We start from the raw sequence: 23,212 nt of genomic DNA on the forward strand, positions 1-23,212 counted from the left end.
GATACCTCCAGGAAGCTCATTACTAAGGTGTAATCCATCCGTGCCTAGGGTAGACCACCTGAAATTGCCAAGGTTAGGGCAGGCTGCAACAGAAGAGCAGATTCTCCCAGTCCTGGTGGGTAACACTAAAGTTAGATATCCCAACCAGCCACAAACAGTGCTTTTGATTCCCCACACTGGTTATTAAGAAACTACAACAAAATACATATAGCCCCTCTTTACTACATTTCAGTCTCTGGGTCCCAGTCAGCTACTAGATCCAGTAAAGAGATAAGTCAGTTAAAACTCTATGCTCTTTACCGAAAAGGTTCTCCTGACCCCAAAGGGTCAGCCACATTATCAAATCATTATAAGTTTGGATCTTACCCAAAATATCATGCAGCCAGCTAATCCTTTAGTAACTAAAACTAAAGGTTTATTATAAAAAGAAACAAAATATAAGAGAAATGTTAAATGATTAAAGCAATCAGATACATACAAATTATTTGAAAGTCCGTATACATCAGGTTTCCAGTATAATTATGGAGTACCCTCTGGTGTACATCCAGTACCTGGTTGGGTCTCAGTCCTTTGATGCACAGCTTCAGTTGCAGATGAGTTGATCCAGAGGTAGGTGAAGACTGAAGACTATATGGATGTGATGTGGTGCAGCTCCCTTTTATGTCCCTTTTCCATGCCGCTTGTGGAAATTTACAGAAATAAGATGGAGTCCAGGGTTACATGAGTAAGTCCTGGTGACACATGAGGTATAGCCTCTGGGTTCTTTCCCTGGGTTTATTGTGTCTTTAAGTTCCCTTAATGAGCCATCAAGCAGCTAGTGCTGCAGCCATCCTGTCTGGGGTGTCGCCCAGAAACACAGCACAAGTTGAAATACAGACACATCAAGCATATCCATAACTTTTAGTACAAATACAACACATACACATAAACAATATAATTATACTTAGCAAATTATAACCTTTGTAATGGTACCTGACATGGCCTATCTCATATGAATTATTGTAATTTTGACATATTGATGTTAAATAATATCATGAATGGTCCCCTTAATCCAGCCAGCATCACATAAGGCTTCATCCAGTTTATAGAATTTCACCCAAAGTGAAATGCAGATGTTACACTCAGTGTCACAGATCTGTCAGGAACATATGTGCAATAGGAGGAATGAAGTGTGATCATTTCCCGTAATGACCTGCATTAACAGTAGTTACTGAATCAAGGGACAACATAGCAATGGTAACCTACATTACTAGGTGATTTTGAAATTACTAGAGCTGGTCTGAAAAATTCCAATGAAACATGTTTTTCATTGGAATTTACCAGTTTGTCAAAATTGAATCGTTCCATGGAAATGGTCTGGTTTCAGTGAAGTTTTGAATACCTGGAATTCTGTCTAGTAGTTCATTTCCATTACTGTTAAGACTTTCCAGCTTTGATCCCTATAAAACTTAATTTACTTCAGGAGTTGAAGGCCTATAATCTTCCATCCCGCTTGGACTGAAGGCTGCAGGTCTCCCTGGTTTCCTGCCAGCTCGTCTGCCTGGCTTTGCCGCAGCCCACCTGGCATGTTGACAGGAAGCTGAGAGCTGGAAGCCCCGTGAGCAGCTCCTTAGCAGCTTAGACTTCCGGGGCTTCCAGGTTTCATGTTTCTATTCCTTGTACCAGTGCAGGCTCCTGGGCTAGATGCCACTATTTCTTAATCGTCAGTGTTGTGCTCCAGCTAGATTCAGGTGGTGGTGAACATTCTCCATTCCACCAGAACTGGTTTCAGGTGTAGGTTAACTCGCTGTCCCACAGGACTTGCTGTGTATGCATTTTTCTGGGATGATGTGCCCCTGTTCAGTAAAAGCGTTACAAACGTTTTAAGAGTGGGTTGTGTGTGTATGTGCGTGCGTGCGCGCGCGCGCGCGTGCATGCACGCATCCATGTATAAAGTTAAAAGATGGAGCTTGTTTGAGGTTCAAGTTTGTTGGGAAAAATGTCACGGGTCTTGTCAATTTTAACTCTCAGCCTAACATAATATATACAACAAGAATGGGAGACATCTTGCAGTGAACAATGCCCTTACAGCTGTAAACTAACAGATGGGCAAATGGGATTATAAAGGTTATCTGAGGCATGTCCAGTGCTGAGGGATCATGTTGGTTGGCCTTTAATCTCTCTATTCCTTAGAATTCCATTTAATACTTCATAGAAACAGCAGGTTGTTCTAATGCTAGGAAGATTGAATATACTTGTGTTTATAGCTCTCTACCCTGTCCATGGAGAATTTTTCTTCACTGAATAACAGTTTTCTACTTATTAATTCATGAATGTGGAATGTATAGAGCACGGGATAGCTCTGATTATCTTCCTTTGCAGAAGAATTGCTTTTATTAGATTCTATGCCACTTAGATCTCTTTGCTCCTATATGCTAAATGCCTCTTCCTCCAGATATCAAGGTGCTGGTATATTTTCACCTGTCTCACCATTCCAGGTCAAGGTGCTGCATTAATATACTGATTAGTAAGAGTGTATTGTTGGGGTTATACTCATCTCTTCTTCCCTCCCTTCCCTTAATGTCAGTCTCCCTACTCTTTACCTCGTCTCCCCAGAACCCTGGTACCAAACTTTTCTGATATGCTGAAGCTTGTATTCCTAAAGCCACAACCATACATCAGCAATTTGTTTATGACTGCAGAAAATGAAAGAATTGTATTTCTATTTGTAATCTTCTTAAACACAGTTTGATTGATTGTGCTGCAGGAAATAGCCTTCTCAGCACCCACCGATCAGCAGCAAATATTCTTGTGCTGTCCTGCTTTAGGAATGTAAAAACATGAGTCCCCTTCCTCAGCATGCTCACTCCAGGCAACCCCCTTTCCTATAGACCTTATTGACTGGTTGACCTCTAGTAGCACCAGGCTGAAGATTTTGTGAGGTGGCAACAGGAGACTTGATACAGTCCTTAAAGAAACAAACAAAAATCACTGTTCATAGAAAATAGGAGGAGAGTGGATTATTTCACAGACTAGTTGAAAGCAGCCAACATTTCCAATGATGAATGGTACATGTGACAGGGTGGGCTTACCCCGCACTGAAAGAGTTAAGCTGACTTTATGGGCGGCGGAAGTCGTCCCCCTCCCCCTTCCGTACCCTGTCCCCCGACACCTCCCCCCAGGCATGCTCCACCTGCTGTCCTAGAATAAAAAGGAGTAGCTCAGCTCATTCATCTAGGCTGACCGTGACCACCGAGGAGGGAGGAGGTGTGCAGGAGGCTCCGAGCCAGAAGCCGCTTCAGTCCCTGATGGTGGGAGCCAAAAACCCAGGAGACCTTGCCGGAGACCAGCCACCCTTCGTTGGCTGCCCAGAGCCAGACGCCCAAGGAGACACCTTCACCAGGGGAGACATGGGCAGCGGCTGTGCGGAAGGGGAGACATGGGCCCTGCTGTAAGGGTGTCTGCTGACTCTGACCGCTAGGCTGTACTGCCCTAACACATGGGCGACTACAGACTCTGGATGCTAGGCTGACCTGCCCTAACTCCTGGGCGACTATGGATTCTGGCTATTAGGCCATGCTGCCCTAACCCAAGGGCACCTACTGACCCTGGCCGCTAGGTTGTGCTGCCCTGACTAGAGGGTGACTATTAACGCTGGCCACTAGGCCATGCTGCCCATCGCTGGAGGCAGCCGATATGCCTCGGACCCACAGACTCAGGGCCAAGGAGACCCAGCCTGGTAAACTGTACCCACGGGGGCGCCCCATCCCCCTCATGACCCCCTTGAACTTCCCCACTGCGGGCGACAGGGACGGCTTACCCCACAACAGTACAGAAAATTGTTAATGGGTAATGAGCTTTACGACAGCGTAGTCATTTGTTAGAGGGTCACTTTGACTAATAGTTGTGGAACAGGCTGTCTAGACTGTCACAGAACCTGTCATCATCACATAGTGGAGGCAAACCTCACCTGTAATACAAAGGCTTATAAAAATTGTATGACTTGTTTCATCTGCTTCTTCAGAAATTATCGTATCTTACCCTTTTGTTGTGTCTTGCACTGAGAGAGCTAAACAGCAAATATAGGTATTGGAGTCACTGACTATTGGCTTGGTATGCAAGAATTCCTTGTTGGAATATAAATGTTACATCAACAAGTACCATGCATAGAATAGCCCCCACAAACTCTGGTGTTTCTCAGAGCATGAATAAAAGGAGGTGTGACACATACTGCGGCATACAGCTGTTAATTTTCTAATAAGAACATTTTTATGCCATCCCATGGATTTTTGTGTCTCATCTACACTTTTATAACATAAGCTCTTTGGGGCAAGTCTGTCTCTGTGCTTGTAGTGTGCCTAGGACAATGAGGCTCTGATTCTGATGGGGTACTAGTACAATACAAAATAGTAATGTAATCAACCTCTGTCTTGCTTCAACTGCTGTGTTATGCCCGAGTTCTGCATGGGTGCCTAAATGGAGATCAGTGCAAAATCAGGGTTTTAATGACCTTACTGTATGCAATGGCAGCTCTATCATGGGAGATTATGGGTATACTGTGGGAAATGGAGGAAAGCAACCAATTATCTACCGTATGCATTAGCTTGACATTACTATTTACACTCCAGTCTTGGAGTTCCCTGATGACTCTCTGTGGATCTGATTTTCTTCTTTGGTGTCTGAGTTTGAAGTGAAGCCACACATCAGAACAGTAGTAGTAAGAGTGTCTGTGATGTTGGAATTTAAATGATAGATACAGCATGGGGCATTCACGTTTAATGGCTGCTTCAACTGAGAGATGAAAGTGCGCAGAATGACCCAATTCTTTTCTACACATCAGTATCAGATCACTGGTTTAGCAAGAGGAGAGAGAAACATACTGCATAGATGAATCTATAGCTGAATTTCTGCTGATTTCTTCAGGTCTAAAAGAATAAATAGGGGAAAGAGGAGTCCAGTCTCAGTATATTCTTTTCTTCAGGTAGTGTGGAGTGGGTACATACAGTATATAAGCAAAGACTTAATGGCTTGACAAAATATTTCTCCTGTGAGGATTTTTTTATTTTACTTTTTTCGGTGAAGAATACCACACAAAAACAAAATGAATACAACATTTGGAAGAATTACATGAGACAAATGATGTATAAACGCCAGAGTAAATGCCACCACCCACATTAAAAGGTGGGGGAAATTGATGGGGCCGGTGATGAAAGGGGAACAATCCCAGCAGCAAGAAAGGGAGACTCTCACCAAGGGACAGTAGGTAGGTCCTCCCTTGTGAGTCTTTGGCACTCGTTGGCTAGCTGGCGGAGATGGTTGATGACTGGCCATTCCCCAGTTTCCAAGATTTAGCCCAGCACAGAGGCCACATAGAGCTTCTTTTGGCTGTGTTCCAGCAGCCAACCCTACCCACCCAGACTAGGAATTGGAACCCCACCTGACTGGTGCCATGTGTCTAGCTGATTGCCTGTTTAGGGGGTTAGGAAGAAATTTTTTTCCCAGGGGCCAATTAGTGGAGGACGAAGGAGAGGTTTTTTGCCTTCCTCACAGCACCTGCAAGCCACAGTGGGGTAAGTAGGAACACGCTTAGTACCTTGCTGGGGTGGCAGTGTTTATTTGCTGCCACTTGCAGCCAGGTTTCCAGTGCAATTAAGAGATTAAAATGAATGGTTCCCAGAGGTAAAAGACCTGAAATTTTGGTGATGGGCCTTGGGCTCATGTGATAGAGTGAAACCTTGTGGCCTTCGTGGGCCAAGGTCCCCACCCTGCTGCACCCTCTGTCCTCCTCGCAGAGAAGAAGGTGCTAGGATTCAGAGAGAGCTGAGTCCTGGTAGGTAGGTTGAGGAGACCCTACACCACATTACAGGTTATGTGATAAGGAGCTTTGTAATCCCTGCACTGGAACCAATTAAATTCATGGTGTAGGAGCATATGGGGGATGGGTGGGTAGCACCCCTCCCCTGTGTTAAAGCTTAATAAAAGTTGGGGTCTGATGCTTAATGTCACACCTGTCTGTCCTCATTTTGCCGCTGTGTCCACATCAAAGGATGTAGGGTGTCTCTTGCAGGAACTCAGTTTAAACTGGTCATATATCTAAGGTGCAGCTTGGCCGGGATTGAGCACTCCTCCATACCCAGTGTTTGTAATAAAATACATTTTAAAATGATCTCATTTAGACACACTTGTTAGCCTCAGCTGACCAAATCTTAAATGAAATGCTCTGCTTTCACTGGTCATTCTGCGAGACCAGCCATCTCCTATTTCATTGTTGTTCAGAGCTGCATTCTTGTCACTAAGGCCTTCAGAAAGCAGGTGGGGCACCTTGCTGCTTCCCTATGTGCTCATGTTCCCGGACGTGTCAGACTGAATCATGTTTAAGTAGCCAGCCCATGAAATCACACCACAATATCAGTCAGCAACAGCAAAAGACATTTGGAAGCCATGAATAAGGGCTGGTACCATGTAGTAATCACGAGACCCCCCCCCCCCCCAAAAAAAAAAAAAAAAAAAAAAAAACCACCATCCGAAGACCTCATTCATGAGCATATTACAATAGCGTAATGAATTGCTTGGGGAATTCAAGTTGCTGTCGATAGCTGATGTGCTCTGCTGCTTGTTTACTCAAGGGAAATTTATGGCTTTCATCTGAACGCTGGCTTGTGATGCTTATGATATTTCAGACATGGCTTACTTCGCTTGGCCATGAGGATGATTAATGGAATAGCATTTATAGGCTCCTAATAAAGAGATCATATGGGGATAAATGTAGATTCATATCAGATACGTCAAGCTGTGTTTTATCAAGGCTCAGTGAGGCATCTCTTGCAGGGGCCTCGAGCAAACAGAAGGCAATTAGTATTTCAACAGTTCCATTAGCCATTCTCCAGATATACATTAGAATCTGCATGGAAAAATTTGCAGTACTGCCCTGTACATTCAAATGTTCATCAAGGAGCCACTGTTATATAAAGTATAGGATACTTCCACGCCATACTTTCAGATGGGCTGTTAGCTCTTCTGTTTAAAGTGCAGATGAGGAACCATAGACCCCAAGAAGGGATTTGAAAGCCAGGATATTGTACCCTGCAGTAGATACGTTGTGTTTGAAATATGGAATATGGGTGATACAAGAAGTAAATATCAGATGCTTTCACGCATTAGCCAGAAACTACATCTCCTTTCCCTCACCTCACAAACAGTTCCAATTAATTTTTTCCGGTAGTGCCTGTGTAGAAATATCTTATTTGCAGTCGATTTGGGAGAGACAGGCCCTTTCACAAAAATATTTTAGTTGTACATTCTCTATCTCAATAACCAACCATATTGCCCTTCACTCTGAAAAGGTGTAAAAGGGGGAAGAGCACGAGGAATTTATCCTATCCTGTACCCTGCGCAAGGGCCATCTCCTGTCTCACTCCTTGCATTTCCTGGACACAGGGATTTTGCAAGGTTAGCACTGCTGGAATCTCAAAAAGAAATGCTTCTGCACCAGTCATAGGAGATGAACTGACACAGCTGGGGACACTCCATGCTACTCCCTCCCTGTGAAGAGTGGTGGAACTGCTACTGGGGCATGCCCTTCCCCTGAAATCATGGAAGATGTCAGGGAAAAGTGCCTCTGGGAACTCTCAGTAACATCCTCACTTTACATCCCACTGGTTGTGGCTTAGCTACAGTACATATCAATATTGATAACAGAGAACAATAAGGTTTTCATTCATGGTGAAAAAGATTTCACAGTTACTGCGGTAAGGCTTCTATCACATCTCTGCACATAAGCTTTTATAACCCCCTCCTCCCCACAAATGCAGGAAAAGCTTCATAAAACAATGTTAATACTTAACATGATACAAAAATAAACAGGCTGAATATGTGAAATTAAGATATATCCACCCGATTAGCCTCTCTTTGAAGGTGATTACATTTAGTAGCTGGCCATTGGAGTCTCTGTTTTACATGGAGAACATTTGTTGTTGTTCTAATAAATACCCATATTTGGTGAAATCCATGCTTCTGTTTATGCCTAAAACTCCATTGCCTTCAAGTATAAATCATCTTTGTTCAAATCCCTTTATAAAGTATGTTGCTCCTAGCTTGCCTTCAACATTAATCTACTAACAAAAGAAATATCATTATAGAAAGAAGTGTGTTGTTATTATCCCACAGTGATGTAAAACATTATTCTAAAATTCATCTTGTAACTGTCTGTCATGCTGTGGACCTGAATCTCGTCTGCCTTATGCTGGTGTCAGTCAGGAGTAACTCCATTTAAATAATTGGAGTTCTACTGGTATAAAACTGTTGCGAAAGAAGAATCGTCCCAATGTGTCTATGTTGTATTTTTCTAAAAACAAACGTGTGATGGATCCAGGATAGTGTCTTGCTTTATGTCTTTTCCATTGGCATGTAACAAATAGCAAGTGATGATAATAAATTTACCCTTTGAGATGCTAGCAAATATCCATGGGGTTTTTATTTTGGTGGTGGTGGTGGGTGTGTGTGTGCTTTGTGCACACACCAGTATTTCCAATGAGGCCGTTTCAACTATTGGTGTATATGAAGCAAGCATTATTTGGACCCTGATGTATGCTTTTTGTGTGCTTTTTTTTTACATAAAGATACCTCTCTGACATACAGTACTTTGTAATAATGCAGACAGAAATTATGATGATCCATTTCTAAGCCCAGTATCTTGGCAGCAGTTTATCATGGCATGTTATTTATTTATATTTTTATTTATAACATATAAGAATGTGTGTGAGTGAGTAGATATAGATATATGTAATGATAACATTATTTATACAATTCAGAACCAGCCCTGATACCTATGCATGATTCCCCACGTATCACAGTTGGTAAAAAATGCCCTTAGGGCCAGATTTTCAAAAGCTGGCCTCCCTTTTGTAAATTCAACCATTGGTATACATCAAAGAGCTTTTGTGAAGGCAATTCAGAGTGATAACCACATAAGCAAAGGTTGTAGGAAACTGGAGAAGGAAAAAAGCTCAGAAGAAAGGTTCCAAGTCTTTCCATATCTCTTTCAACTTTTCCTTCCCTCCCCTTCTTCTCTTCTGGAGCTGACTGTCATTGAATCATTCTCTCCCTTCCTTTCCCACTGAGGTGTTTTACTCTGATAAATTCTAAGGCCAGAAGGGGCCATTGTGGTCATCTACTCTGACCTCCTGATAACACAGGCTATAGAACGCCCCCAAAATAATTCCTAGAGCATTTCTTTTAGAAAAGCTTCCAATCTTAATTTTAAAATGGTCAGTGAGAATCCACCTGACCCTTAATAAGTAGTTCCTATGGTTAATTACCCTCTCTGTCAATATTTACATCTTATTTCAAGTCTCAATTTGTCTAGCTTCAACTTCTGGCTATTGGATCATATTATACCTTTCCCATCTAGATCAAATATTAGTTCCCCATTTAAGTATTTATAGACTGTAATCAAGTCACCCCTTAACCTTCTCTTTGTTAAGCCTAAACAGATTGAGCTCCTGGAGTCTATCACTATAAGGCATGTTTTCTAATCCTTTAGTCGTTGTCATGGCTTTCTCTGAACACTCTCCAATTTAGTAACATCCTTCTTGAATAGTGGGCACCAGTATTCCAGCAGTGGTCACATGAGTGTCACATACAGAAATAAAATAACTTCTCTACTCTTACGTGAGATTTCTCGTGTTTATGCATCGTAGGATCACGTTCGCCCTTTTGGTCACAGCATCTCGCTGTTGGCACATAATTAGCCGATTATCCATCCTGACTCCAAGATCTTTTTTTCAGTCATTACTTCCTAGGACAGAGTTCCCCATCCCTTAAGTATGGCCTATTTTCTTTGTTGTTAGGGATATACATTTACACTTAGCTATGTTCAAATGCATATTGATTGTTTGCACCCAGTTTACCAAACAATCAAGATTGCTCTGTATCAGTGACCTGTCTTCTTCGTTATTTACCACTCCCCCAATTTTTGTGTCATCTGCAAACTCCCCATTAGATTTCCTCCTCTTTATTCCCTTCAGGGTCACAATTCCCCAGTTGGGGTTTTTTCTCCCTTTCCTGAGGGGTCTACTCTTTAGGTACGTCCTTTCTTCACCTCCCTTTCATTGCCCCTCTCACCTTTTCTTCACAGGACCCATCTTCTGTGTTCTTGTCTTTGCCTCTTTATCCCTAACTTGGCAGTTTCCACCCTTCCCCTCTACTCATGTGTAAGGGGGAGCATCTGCCAGTTCTTCGTCACAGGCTCCTTCTGCTTCCCCTTACGTGCTGCCGCTCTCATGTCTCCACCACTCTTCCTCCTCCTACTGGAGGGTTAAATGGGGGTTACCTATCTGATGGTAGAGCTGGGTAGGGCATGGATCATCTTTGCTTCCCTTATACTCCCAGATTGTTCTGTTCCACTCTGCAAAGGCAGCTGCAGTTCATGCTCCTTGGTGGAGTGAGAGTTTTATCTGTCACTGCTTGTTGTCGGTTGTTAGTGCTTGTCAGTGTAGGCTGCATGCGTGTGTCCCCGTGTAGGTGCTGTCCCAGCTCTGCGCAGGTAACCAAGACAGCACTAATGATCAAATGAATCGACGCGACCATGGATTAGCTGAGCAATGAAGGCGCCCGGGCCAGGTTTATTGCACTTCAGGCACAATGAGACATGACCTACAGAGTATCTACGGGTTTACTTCACATATGAGTGCATCGTTACAATGGACTCGGCCCAACGGCAGGACTTTCTGTTATCCCCTAGGCCGGACAAAGTTGTTCCCTCTGACACCCTCTTTTATACACTGTTACAGACAATTTCGTTCTGCCCCCTTCAACATAGGTAGTTGCCACTCTCTTGACGTAGTCTAATACCACACTTTACCGTAAATTGGATGATTCGGGCAAAACAACTCTATTTGTCACCTTATCAGACATTTCTACCCATCCAAGTGTCAATTCAGGGGGTCAGGTTGCCCTTGTTATCTCTTTGGTGTTAGGATGTCTTGGTACCTTCCACATCTGCTATGTATTTTTAGTAATGTTTTGATATTAGGAATATTTTGGAAATATATATGTTTGCAGTATCAGCGTTTTCTCCATGCCAGTTTCAGTCAGGTCGTAAACTCACAGCCTGACTCCTGTTAACTTGGCATTTTTGACTTTGACTCCTGTTAACTTGGCTTTTTCCACTTAGGCCTTATGCCTTAGCCTGTTCTGCTAGGTTGCAGACCTTAAACTCTCACACCTTACTACACTGCTAACTGCTCTTCTGCCAGCCTGTTTTCTGTTAAGAAAGTAAAGACTGATGGAGGATAACTCTTCCGATTGCCTGCTCTTGGTAACAGACTACAGCCATTGCTTCCATAGACCTTTATTATAAGCTTACCTTCTAAAATGGGCACAGAACATGTTAACAGTTCTCCTTCATAGCAGAGATTGCTTATGAGGCTTCCTGCACGAACGTCAACTTCTCTTCAGAGACAACTTTTGTTTGACCTTGTTTACTAAAGGTGGTCTTTCTTAGGTAAATGGCTCATCTCCTGGGTATGGAAACATAGTAATATGTGAATGGGCCTCCTTGCATAAATTCGCATTGTGTCCCCACTCCCATTTCCTGCACACTATTTAGAAGAACTCCTTTCCAATACTTCTTTAGCTTCACTCACTCAAATTGTGCATCCTAATCAATGCTACCTACTTCTTCTGTTAAAATAGTTCACGCCACCCTTAGTCTCAGTTAGAGGGTCTGTGGTTTCTGCCCCATACTTCTTTGCATCCTGTGCCCACAAGGATGGAGGGGGGAACTTGCATTCCTCCCATACATGCACTCATCAAGGGTGGGGATCATTGGTCTTGCACTTTCCTCTCACTCATGCTTACGCACAACTATTTTGCCCACCCCTCATACCCTGCACACAGCTTTATGAAGCCTCATTCTGTACCTCACCATCCTGCTCAGTACATACTCACGTTCTCACATTCACTCAAATTTCGTGCAAAGGTCCTGTGGAGTGGCAGGCTGCTGCCATTCCATTTCTGGGTCAGGGAAGAGGTGCTTCTGCAATAAAACATATTCAAATGTTTTTTTCAAGCAAAATACCACACCTGTGCTATAGGTCAAAGTTATCCTCCTAGTGATCTGGTCTGTATCTTTCATCTCCATTTTGCACGCACCCTATCACCATATATCTGTCCTTTTCTATAAAGAGGACTGGACAAGATTCTGACTGAAGCCCAGCGCACATAAGAGTAAGTGAGACATTTTTCCTCCTCCTCCATTACCTCTCAGGAAAGTGAGAGACTAGAACTGGGAATTTAACCTGGGACTTTCCCATGTGGCAATATAGACCAGTATTCCAGCCTGGTGATGTTCTCCTTCTATAGGAATCTCATCAGAAAGTGGTACTAATGCAAATCAGATGGGAACAACAAGCTGGTCCTAAGAGTTACGATCCATCTTTCTGCCCTAAAGTAAAAACTTGTTACCCCGTAGTTTTGGATTTTCATCTCTTCAGGCAGTGCTAGATGAAGTAGACCACTTCCAAAGCCCTGTTCATCCCTATTTTCCCATGGTATTGTGCTGTGTAATGGCCAGCTAGAGCTTGTCTCCCTTCCCTTGCATTTCCCACTACTGTTGCGTATAGATGAACAAGGGCTGTATTACTTTCTGGTGCACATTATAACAGTTACAGTAGTATCTATCACACAGCATCTTCAGGTTGTGTAATAGCCATTTCTGTATTCAGTTTAGTGCATGGGCAGGACCAGGAGGTTTTCTACACGTTGGCTTGTGCATTTGCATTTCAAGTGTGATTAGTTTTTATTATGGTTGTGCATAGAGGGCCCAACTGAGATTGGGGCCCCATCATGCTAGGACACTCTCTGCCGTCATGATCTTACCTATTGTTTTTTTATTTAGATTGTGAGACTGAAAGCACACCTGTATTTACACTTTATCCACTATTGTAATAATCTTTGTACAAAATATGCCTTGTGAGGTATTGTTTGAAAATGAATAACTCACTGGTCATAATATCATGGTGAAATGTATGTAACAACATTAGTTGTAAAGTTATGAAGTCCCCCCTCTATGATGTTCTTAGCATCTGTTCAAAAGCACACAGCCCAACCCAGGCAGAAGTATCCTGAATGAAGAAATGTGTGTGTACCTCAATTTACATAGAAAGAGTAAACAAGGTCCTCAAGACAGCAGGGAGAAAAGGTAGCAGGAGACCAAGCAAATTTGCATTTCAGCAAACACAAGTGAGAGGAAAGAACATGGAGCCTCCTTCATCACCAGACTCCATGTCACCTTCTTTACTGTTTGAATAAACTTTGCTTTGACTGGTAACCCTTAGAAGAATCTACTTCAAAGGTTAACTGGACTATAAAAGAAAGGGGCAGAAAACCCAAATGATCTCTCTCTCTCTCTCTCTCTCACCCTTTCACCTAAGAAGACACAGAAACTAGGCCTTTTATCTTTGGAGAGAGATCTTGACCTGAGAATTTGGTTAGCCATGTTGCTGGGAATATGTGGTAAGGATTTTGCCTTAAACCAAGTCTAACTTGTTAAGTTTTAGCTACTAGAAAGCATTTTATTTTTATTTCTCTTGTGATCATTTCTGACTTTAATACCTGATACTTGAATTCACTTAAAACCCTATCTTCTTGTTTGTTTTATTTTTGAATCTGAACCAATCCAGTGCTGTGTTTAAACTTGAATTGTTTGGTAACTCCAATTAAAGTAGCACATTGTTGAATATTAGACCCTTTATAGGAGCAATGGACCTTTTAATATCTGATCTGCCCAGGAGAGGGCTGGACAGTGCAGAATACATGTTTTAGGGAAAATTCAGGACTGGGAGCGGGTTGGGGTCACCCTGCAAGTAGTAACCAAGGCTGTTGGAAGCAAGAGTGTGACTGGAGTGTTGCTGGACCAGGGCTGTAACTATACACAGGCACTCAGGATGTGACCTGCATGCCATTAGGCTGTTTGTAAGCAACCCGGGTTGGACCTACAACAGCAAAGCATTGCGAGGCACCCAAAGTTGTGGGGCAGATGGTGACATAACCTCTTACTGATCTGGATTTCATCCTGGAATGTGACAATAGGCTAAGAGTGGGAAGAAAATGGAGGCACAGAGAGGTGAAGTGACTGGCCTAAAGTCACACAACAGAGCCACAATTTACTGAGTCACATCTCCTGAGTCCTAGGCACAAGCTCTACCCTCTGGACCACATTGTCTCTCCAGCTTTTGACTTCATCCGACCACAGATGTGTTTCCTGAATAAGATGGTGTTGAGGGATAAAAAAGGGTTGTTATTCTGGATGCACATGAGACAAATTTTCAAATGATAATTTTGATATTTGAAAATATGTCTGTAAAATATATTTCAGTTCCTAGAGAACCTTTTTATCCTAGTATGACTTCATATTAGCTATAGGAAATGATTGCATTAAGCTGGAAAGTAGATTAACTTCCTGAACATCTAAAAACATAAATTGTAGAATATCTTGTACATATGGCAGTGTATGAGTAGTTTTAAATAGTTATGCTGTTTATAACACACAATAGATTTGTTTTAGGACTGCATTAATTATAATCTATAGTAGTTTAATAGCTAAAATAACTCTAGTTCAATAGCCAGAGACCAAGACGCAATGGATAGCTTATATTTGGATTCCAATATTTTGTGTGTTCTTTGTTAGAGTTCAGAATGTGTTGTCTACCGGCTGATAGCTAGACACTAGAGTGGATTTACCTAATTAGCAGGTTCCTCCCTCCTCTATCGCATGACTAGAGCTTACATTGTGTGTGCACATTACTGCAGGGGAGAAGCAAACCCAGAGATCTATTCTTACTAAACTCTGAGGCTAAGTTCTGCTCTCAGTTACACTGCTATAAATCTGGAATAACTCCACTGAATCTTAGCATGTAACACTGGATTTATTCCCTATAATTTGGAGCAGAATTTGACCAAATGGAAGGTTTGCCATTGGCTTTAGTGGGACCAGGATTGGGGTCCAAGGCAATCACAATCAATAGGCAGCAATTCTGCCAAGTGCAGCAAAAGTAAGCCTTGCCTCTGATCAAGCCAGTAGGAACAATGCTGAACTTGTATGACAGCTGGAAATTGTCCTTAGAGAACAAAAATAAATTAAAGTTGTCCTAATAAAATCCTCCTGTGTAGTGAAGTTGCCGTGCTTTTAGATTTATGATTAGGGAGTATCATCCTCCTTTTCAGGCCTCATTTGAAGGCTATTTAATTTTATTGAACAAAATAAGTTTTTTCTGTGAAGTATTGTGTCTACAAAATTCTGCTGCTTCACTCCTTAAAACGGTCAACATGCAATAGTTTGGGGTTTGTTATTTTTTTTTTTACACAAACATTGAGGAAGCCATTGACGGCAGTAGTACAGGGAAGTAGCCTAAACCACTTCAAGAGGGAACAAGATCTGGAAGATGGGAGGAGTCTGAAAGCTCAGCCATGGTCTGTTGAGATCAGGGATGATATTTGATTTTCCTAATGGGTGAAGATGGTGCTTCTTCTTGGAATGTTATAAATGGTTGGGATAAATGAAGCAAGATGGTTCTTTGCCTAATAATGGAGGCTATCATTTCTCTGTGCCACTTTCAAACTTTAACTTCCAAAGGCTAAATTCCTGCTTCATGTAAGTGGATGCCACTCACTTTACACCAGTTTGACTTTGGCCCTAAAATAGAAAATTCAGATAGACAGAATTGACCCCTGCTCTTAACATATAAGAAAAACACTATTCGTCTTCATTTATCTGGTTGAAGACTGTTGAAAATTGAAACAGTGGTGTTTGTTTCATTTCCGAGTCCTAGATTTAAAAGCAACTGCCTATGAAACTATTTTAAAAAATGCATGAAACTGTAATATTTTTATCTAATTTACAAAATAAATTCAGTACACAAATGAGACAGTTATTAGTTATTTAATCAAGCACTTAGTGTATGTGATTGGCAAGGGTTAGGCCTGTTGTGTTATGCTGTGTTGCTTATGAATACGTAGTCTGCCCTTTCCCTACACTACTTTTTTGCACTGTTTCCAAACTGTTTCATATCCATTGTGAGCAACGTTCTTGGATTTCTTCCAGATCAATCAAACATAAATCACTTCTTCCACAGAAAGCAGGTTTTGCCACAAGTGGGGGAAGGAGGGCACTTCCTTCCTTCGTGAACTTTTAACTACTGCAATTGCTTTTTACTGTAAATGGCTTTGATCAGCAAAAGCTAATAGAAAAGAGTCTGATTTCCTTTTTTTAATAATGAATAGAAAATTAAATTGCCGACTGCAAAGAAAAATGTTGTTCTTTTCCGTGTGTCAGTTTTATAAAAGTGGGGGTCTCTGCCAAACTGTGGATCTTTGTGTGCAGCTAGTCAATAATCGGGTGTTGCTTGTATCTGTTTCAGAGCTCACTGAGGAGAAGAGGCAGCAGGGAAATGCACAAAGAAAAGAAGGCATTCACCCAGGTACTATTTTCAAGAATGTGTGATTTTCATAGTCATGACTATTAAATGGGAAAACTCAAAAACTCTCTTTATTGGGTGTTGCCAGAACCACTAGAAATATCAAACGGACCTGATTAGACTTAAATCTGAGACCTTTTAGATAATTTAGAAGCAATTTAGAACATGAATTTCATTGTTATACCATGCAACACTTCAGTTTTATTCTCATCTCCGGTATGTAGACTCAGGCTAAAGATTTTCTTCAGGAAAAGGAAATCAACTTGTCTCATAACGTAATTGGATCATGGCTCCGGGACTGACTAAATTTATACATGGTGCCAAAGTGTTTGTGCTAATGAGCATCTTGGCACCAGATGGAGTTCACGCACTGAAACAACACCTAACAACACCTAACGTGGTCTGGTGTCAGAGCTTAAGGTTTGCTTTCTCATGTGAGGTGAGCAGCATGTGAACTTAAAAATATTTGCTTTCTCTAGCTCAATTAAAATAAAGAGGCTGAGCTATCTGCACTCACCACTTGAATGCTGATTTTATTGAATTTCCATAGGCTGATTCTCCCCAGGAAAGCAGTCGGCCCAGATTCCTTTCCTTTTCGTGCTGACCGCAGTGGTTGAAGCCTTTTCTAGTCTCCATTCCATGAGCTATTTAATAAGGCAGAGGCAGGGATAGGGTTTCAGATCACTGTGAAGAGGAGCCAATAGCAGCATCACAGCTCTGTTAGAGAGATTGTACCTCCGGTTTATCTCTCCAGTTCCCCTGAGTCCCCCGTCTGCAAAGTGAATATATTCATGTGATTTCAGCCTCATAGGTTTTCTCTAAATTGAGGGAGTTTTAACCTCCATTGATTTGTTATAATAATAATAATATAATAATAATATAACATATAGCTCTTTATGTCATCACCAGCCTGCCCCTGCTGCGTGGAAAGGGAAATTTACTGCACCAGTGGTGTCTGGAAAGCATCCTACCTGCAGAGAACATAGGCAGGCATATTGCCTCTGGGGGAGCAAATGTAGGAATGCGACTGAAGCAGCCTTTAAAAGAGTGCAATGTACTCCTCCTCCCAAACTGCCAGCTGATGAGGATGCTTATTTGAATGATCAGCTGTTTGAGGCTGAGTCCTTTTTTCTACGTGTCTGTAAAGCACCTGGCAGACTATTGGGTTTATATGAGTCATTATAAGTGAGGGCTTGGTCATGCCCACTTTGGGTTGTCTGGTGCTGCTGGCATTTTCCCTTGCACTCAGGGAATGCAAGCAGGTGCACAAAAAGAGGATTCCTTGTGGGCCACCCCACCCCCGATCCCGCCAAGAACATTCAGAATTTGGTCCTGTGCCTTTATAAAGAGCTTTACAAACATTGACTAACTCACTCTCACATCAGCTTGGTGGGCTACGTAAGAAAATTTTATAATCCCCATCTTTTAGTCACAGAGAGGCTATAGCTTAGATCCTCAAAGGTATCTTCATTGAAATAAGTGGGCGTTAGGTGCCTAAATATCTTCTGAGAGTCTGGACCTAAGGGCCTGGTCTAAAGCCACAAAGTGACTCATTCTGTCTAATGTCCACTCTTTCCTGGACGGGTTTTACGAGCAAAGGTGACCATGAATTTAGACTGTAATAGTAGTTTAATGTTATCTGTGCACTTAAATATTCATAGACTCCATCAGGACCAATTTTTCACCTCCTGTGTGGTCAGAGTAGAAAATAGGCAGAACCGTTCCATCCTCTGCAGTGCAGACCCAGCAAATAAATGTAAAATTATTTTTGCCGTGAAATAAAGGGAAAACAAAACAAAAGTCTTCGTTGTGCTTCTCCACTGTTATGTTTATTGAAGAAAAAAGCTTCTGTTCAGCAGGGTTGCAGGAAATGCCAGGCAGCAGTCACGCACAAAAGAAACAGCATACAGTAGGAGGGCTGGCACACACCAGCTGCTTGAGTTCTAGCTATGGTGCCTTGTCCTCAGACTTGCACTGGAGTAAGTGTTTAACCATCTTCTGCCTAGTAATAGTCTTGAGCAAGGGGTGGTGAGGAGATAGTAGTTTGTCTCTATTTCTCTTTGTGTCTTCTTGCCAGCAAAAGAAATATTATATTTTGGAAATTTTTTTATCAGATCCTCAATCTCATGGCAGAATTTACGCTGCATAACTAATTTAGTTTTGTCCCCACCTTTTCCCTTGTTTATCTTCATGTTCTGTGTTTGCCTAATTTTAATTGTAAACTCTTTGGGGCAGGGTCCATCTTTTTTTTCCAAATCTCTCTGAAGTACCCTGCAAAGTTATGTTACAGGATACTAATATTTATTATAAATAATGAGTTCACAAGGATCCTTAATGATCTCTTAAAGTCAGTGCCTAGCACTGTTAACATTTAAAACCACTACTGTATTGTCCTTGGCTCTTCTCTTCCTATGGAGTCTGGTGTACATGCACCATTTAAGAAAGTTTCCATATACCAAATGTGAGATGTAACCAGACTATGTCATAGCCCTGTTTTTAACTGCTGTGATTTCAACCTCTTGTTCCTCCACTATTCCTCCCCTTTTTGTCTCTTTAATGGTTTAAGTAATGTAAAACTCAGCTTAATCTCCCTGATTTGTCCCTTCCTCAATTTGCCATATTTTTTAAACCTCTGGTCTCAGCATGGGTGTGTTGTCACATGGGTATCCTGCATACAACTACTTTAAAACTGACTTCATCTGGTCAAGAATTCATTGGTATTTCTTGTACAGAAAGTTTCTGAGGGGACATGTGTATGAAAGTTGGAATTTTATGCTTCTGACATGCGTAGACATTACTGGCAAATCTGTTCTGAGCATTCTATCACATTGGGAAAGTTCTCAAAGGATTGGGATTTTCTGTTATCATGCCTGTGAACTAGAGAAATAGTTATGATACCTTTTCAAATTGAATCCATATTTGATAGTTGGGATTAACATCCAGCAGTTCTGTTCTCTTGTATCTGTCTTTTTTCCTCCCCCGTGATTTTGATTGGAAACATATTTTTCCCTTTTTTTTTTTTTTTTTTGTTCTGCTTTGGCAATTATGAAAAAGATTGTTAGATTTACAATTATCTATGATACTTTAACATTTTAGTCAAAAGACTAATAATATTGATTATAAGAATAATAACCAACTGTGTTTTTCTGTTGTTAAAATAACACTTAGTTGCAGGAGTATTCAACTTGCATTGAGCAATGAAGTTGGACAGAAGCATTAAGGGTGTGACCGAAAATCCATTGAAGTCCATGAGAGATTTTCAATTATTTTTAAAGCAGATACATTGATCTTGTATTACCTCAAGAATGGCAAGTTGACTATTGTTTATAGGCTTGAAATCAAGTGCAAATTAAGTCTGAAATTCTGCTTAACCTTAATGGGAGCAGGATCAAGCCTGTACTGCTAACACCAGTGAAAGAGATGTGTGTGCTGTCTGTGACTTTAGGTGTGTATGAATACAGTTATCAACAACAATGGAGATACAAGAATCGAGATAATTACACAGGAATTTCCAGGAAGACATATAGATTGCTGGGCTTGGCAGCCAAAGAAAGAACATGAATAAGATGAATGCTATTGGATTTCAAAGAAATCGGAAGCGGAATTTCATATGGGAGCATTTATGGCTGTTTAAAAAAATAGGTGGTGCTGGTCTAAATTTTATTTTATAAGTTCTCTAGAATACAAACACCAGTTCTGAGTTTCCAGACAGATGCATCCTGCACTGGTCTAGATATAACTGTTCTTAAAAGTGAAGTCTGTAATGGTGGTGATGAATTGATTATTGGTAACAAAAAAGAAAAAATGCATTCCTTAGAGTACAAAATCCCATTCTGCAGCACTGAATAAAGATATTTTAATCTTACAGCCAGATTTTAGCCAAAGCAAGCAAAACATCCAGTGATTTCAGTGAGAGTTGCATCAACATTTCTCATAGCTGAATTTGGTACTTAAATTTCCAACATCTAATTGCTAGTAAAGATGAAAGAAACTTGCAAACGTGTGTGACTTCACAATCTAAGCTGTGAATGCATGTGCTTGTCTGTGCGAATGCAACTATATTAACACACACAGGGAATCTATTGTGAAGTCTCTCATTATAATTGTTAATAATTTATACCTTCTTGAACATCTTGGATGGAATTAGACTGTTCTCAGTGGTAGAAGATGACAGAACTAGGAGCAATGGTCTCAAGTTGCAGTGCGGAAGGTCTAGGCTGGATATTAGGAAAAACTTTTTCACTAGGAGGGTGGTAAAGCACTGGAATGGGTTAACGAGGGAGGTGGTGGAATCTCCATCCTTAGAGGTTTTTAAGATGCGGCTTGACAAAGCCCTGGCTGGGATGATTTAGTTGGGGTTGGTCCTGCTTTGAGCAGGGGGTTGGATTAGATGACCTCCTGAGGTCCCTTCCAACCCTAATCTTCTATCTTTCTATGATTCTATATTTATTTAAAAAAAAAAAAAAATCAAAGTATTGGTGCCGGAGCTATTATGACCACTGACTTAACCACTCAGTCAATTTGTGTTTGTTTTGATCTGTTTGAGTCTGATTACTCCTGATCGTCACTGAGCTGATTGGCAGCTTAGATTTCTAGAGGTGGTATGAGTCTTTTGTTTGCCTACTTCATGTTATTACTTAGCCAGTTAACTTCCTTCCTAATTAAAAGCCATGTCCTGCTCCCGGTGACGTCAGTGTCAAAACTCCCATTGACTTCAGTGGTGTAGAACTGGACTGTAGTTGCCCAGTTTACTTTGTATCTGTCTTGGCATTAATAATTGAAATTAAATAATTAGTGTACATTTAAACAGAGGTAGTGGCAGGTTATTTTAAGTAATCTAACAGATAAATTGATGACGTAATGATGTGTTTACTTCAGAAACTTTCTTCTTCTGATATTTGTTTCACTTACTGTGCATTGTAACAAAATTGTACTTGTGAATTGTAGCACAGTGTTGCTGAGACTGAAATGGAGAGTCCATAGCTTATTGTACATGTGTCCTCATGGCCCTCCCAACAACATTGACAAAACCTACAAGCTCAAGAGATCATCTCTCAAAGACTCCTTCCATAATTATACTGATGCTGACAAATGTGTCTCTTCTGAGACCAAGTGCCTACAGCTTCATGACAAATAATAAAAGTGAATCATGCAAGAGAACAATTCATCTTAAAATTTACTGAAACTTGCCTCTCATTTCTGTATAATACACACTGGAATTGTGATTCTACTGAGATACAGTATTTAAAAATATCCCCAAAACAAAATCTCTCATTTTATAGACTGTGTTTGCTATAAGGTGATGGTTTTCAAATGGGCTGGGTTTGGATTTTACAGTGGATTAGTGTTAGGGTGACCGTATTTCCCTAAACTGAAAACAGGACACTGGAATTGGATATAGACCCTTCTGCCTCAGTCCTTCTCCCTCCTCTCTGTCCCTCTCCCTGACCCACTCTGCTCCTATTTCCCTCCTCCTCTGCCCTCTCCTCACCTCTGCATGGAGGGAATATGAGCTGCCTAGCCCCGCCATGCAGGGTTGCCTGAGGCGATGTCATGGACGCAGTGTTTTATTTGTGCTGGGGCTTGGCATTTCATAGCGATGGCACCTCAGGGCTCCCGCCAAGCAGCTCTGAAGGAAGTGCCGCTGTCAGCAGCAGCGCAGAAGTAAGGATATCAATACACCACACTATGTGTACGGCCCTACACCTCTTTCATTACAAATTAAGCACTGCACAGATGTCACAATTTATTTTTGGCAAAACTGGGCATTTGTCCTGTTTGCTATTGCTCTGGGGGGGAGGGGCCACAGAGGAAAGAGCAAACAGGACAAACACCCAGTTTTGTCATAAAAAAGACTTGACATCCTGGACAGAGCTTAAAAAGGGGACTGTCTGGCTAAAATGGAATGTATGGTCACCCTCGTTAGTGTATTCTTTTTCACTATTGTCACCTCTGGAGAGCTGTGCTCACACATAATTTATGTCACAGGTGACATGATGGTCACATTGTGTTCCCTAATAACAACAATAGTGCTTCTCATTTTCAAGGCAAGTTACAAACATTACCTGTCTCACAAAATGTGAGGATTCTTTAGCCAGTCTAGTGCATTCTTTTCCATATTGCAAAACAACCACACAATTTGACACAGACACACCGCTGAGAATAAGAGTGAGTGGAGAAATATGGAGCAGCCTCATTCAAATAGTTCATCTCAGCTTCATACATGCCAAAAATTATCTAATTTAAAATTAAAAGGAAAAAGTGCAAACAAAATACTGCACTATTTCATTTGAATCATTTTTTGTTGTTTATAAAGTTTGAGATAACCTTGTTTGCTTCAAAACACATTTGCACAGTTATGCTATGATTTGCAAACTGTGAACTATATTAATTTCAGCAGGCCCAAGTCATGAAATGTATCAACCTTCTCTGTGATTTGCACAGAGTGTGCTCTCTCTCTCTCTCTCTCTCTCTCTCTCTCTCTCTCTCTCTGGTATATATGTATGTTTAATATTTCAAAGGGAAAAATGTGAAGATTTTGATACTTAAACAACTAGTTATGCCTTTATTGCATAATAATTCTTTTTGGGGGGCTGTTCTTATTGGCAGGAAGACAGCGCTGACTTGAAATGCCAGCTTCAGTTTGCCAAAGAAGAAGCAGTACTGATGCGTAAAAAAATGGCCAAGCTAGGGAGGGAGAAAGATGAACTGGAACAGGAACTTCAGAAGTACAAGTCCATCTATGGAGATGTGGACAG

The 23,212-nt window shown here is 41.3% G+C and overlaps 1 protein-coding gene across 2 annotated transcripts in view; it reads left to right on the forward strand.

The window, feature by feature from the left end:
- The window catches only part of MTCL1 (microtubule crosslinking factor 1), a 166,531-nt gene that overhangs the window by 80,615 nt on the left and 62,704 nt on the right, over nt 1–23,212 (forward strand). For both annotated transcript variants that reach the window (XM_067547669.1, XM_067547674.1), the window contains exons 4-5: nt 16,398–16,457; nt 23,064–23,212. The exon at nt 23,064–23,212 is cut by the window's right edge and continues 1,177 nt beyond it. In XM_067547669.1, the coding sequence (XP_067403770.1) occupies nt 16,398–16,457; nt 23,064–23,212 (209 nt within the window). The remainder of the gene's footprint in view (nt 1–16,397; nt 16,458–23,063) is intronic.

Source organism: Emydura macquarii, unplaced genomic scaffold (assembly GCF_026122565.2).
Source record: "Emydura macquarii macquarii isolate MOO-44397 ecotype Brisbane River unplaced genomic scaffold, CSIRO-AGI_Emac_v2 contig_212, whole genome shotgun sequence".
Taxonomy (NCBI): domain Eukaryota; kingdom Metazoa; phylum Chordata; order Testudines; family Chelidae; genus Emydura; species Emydura macquarii.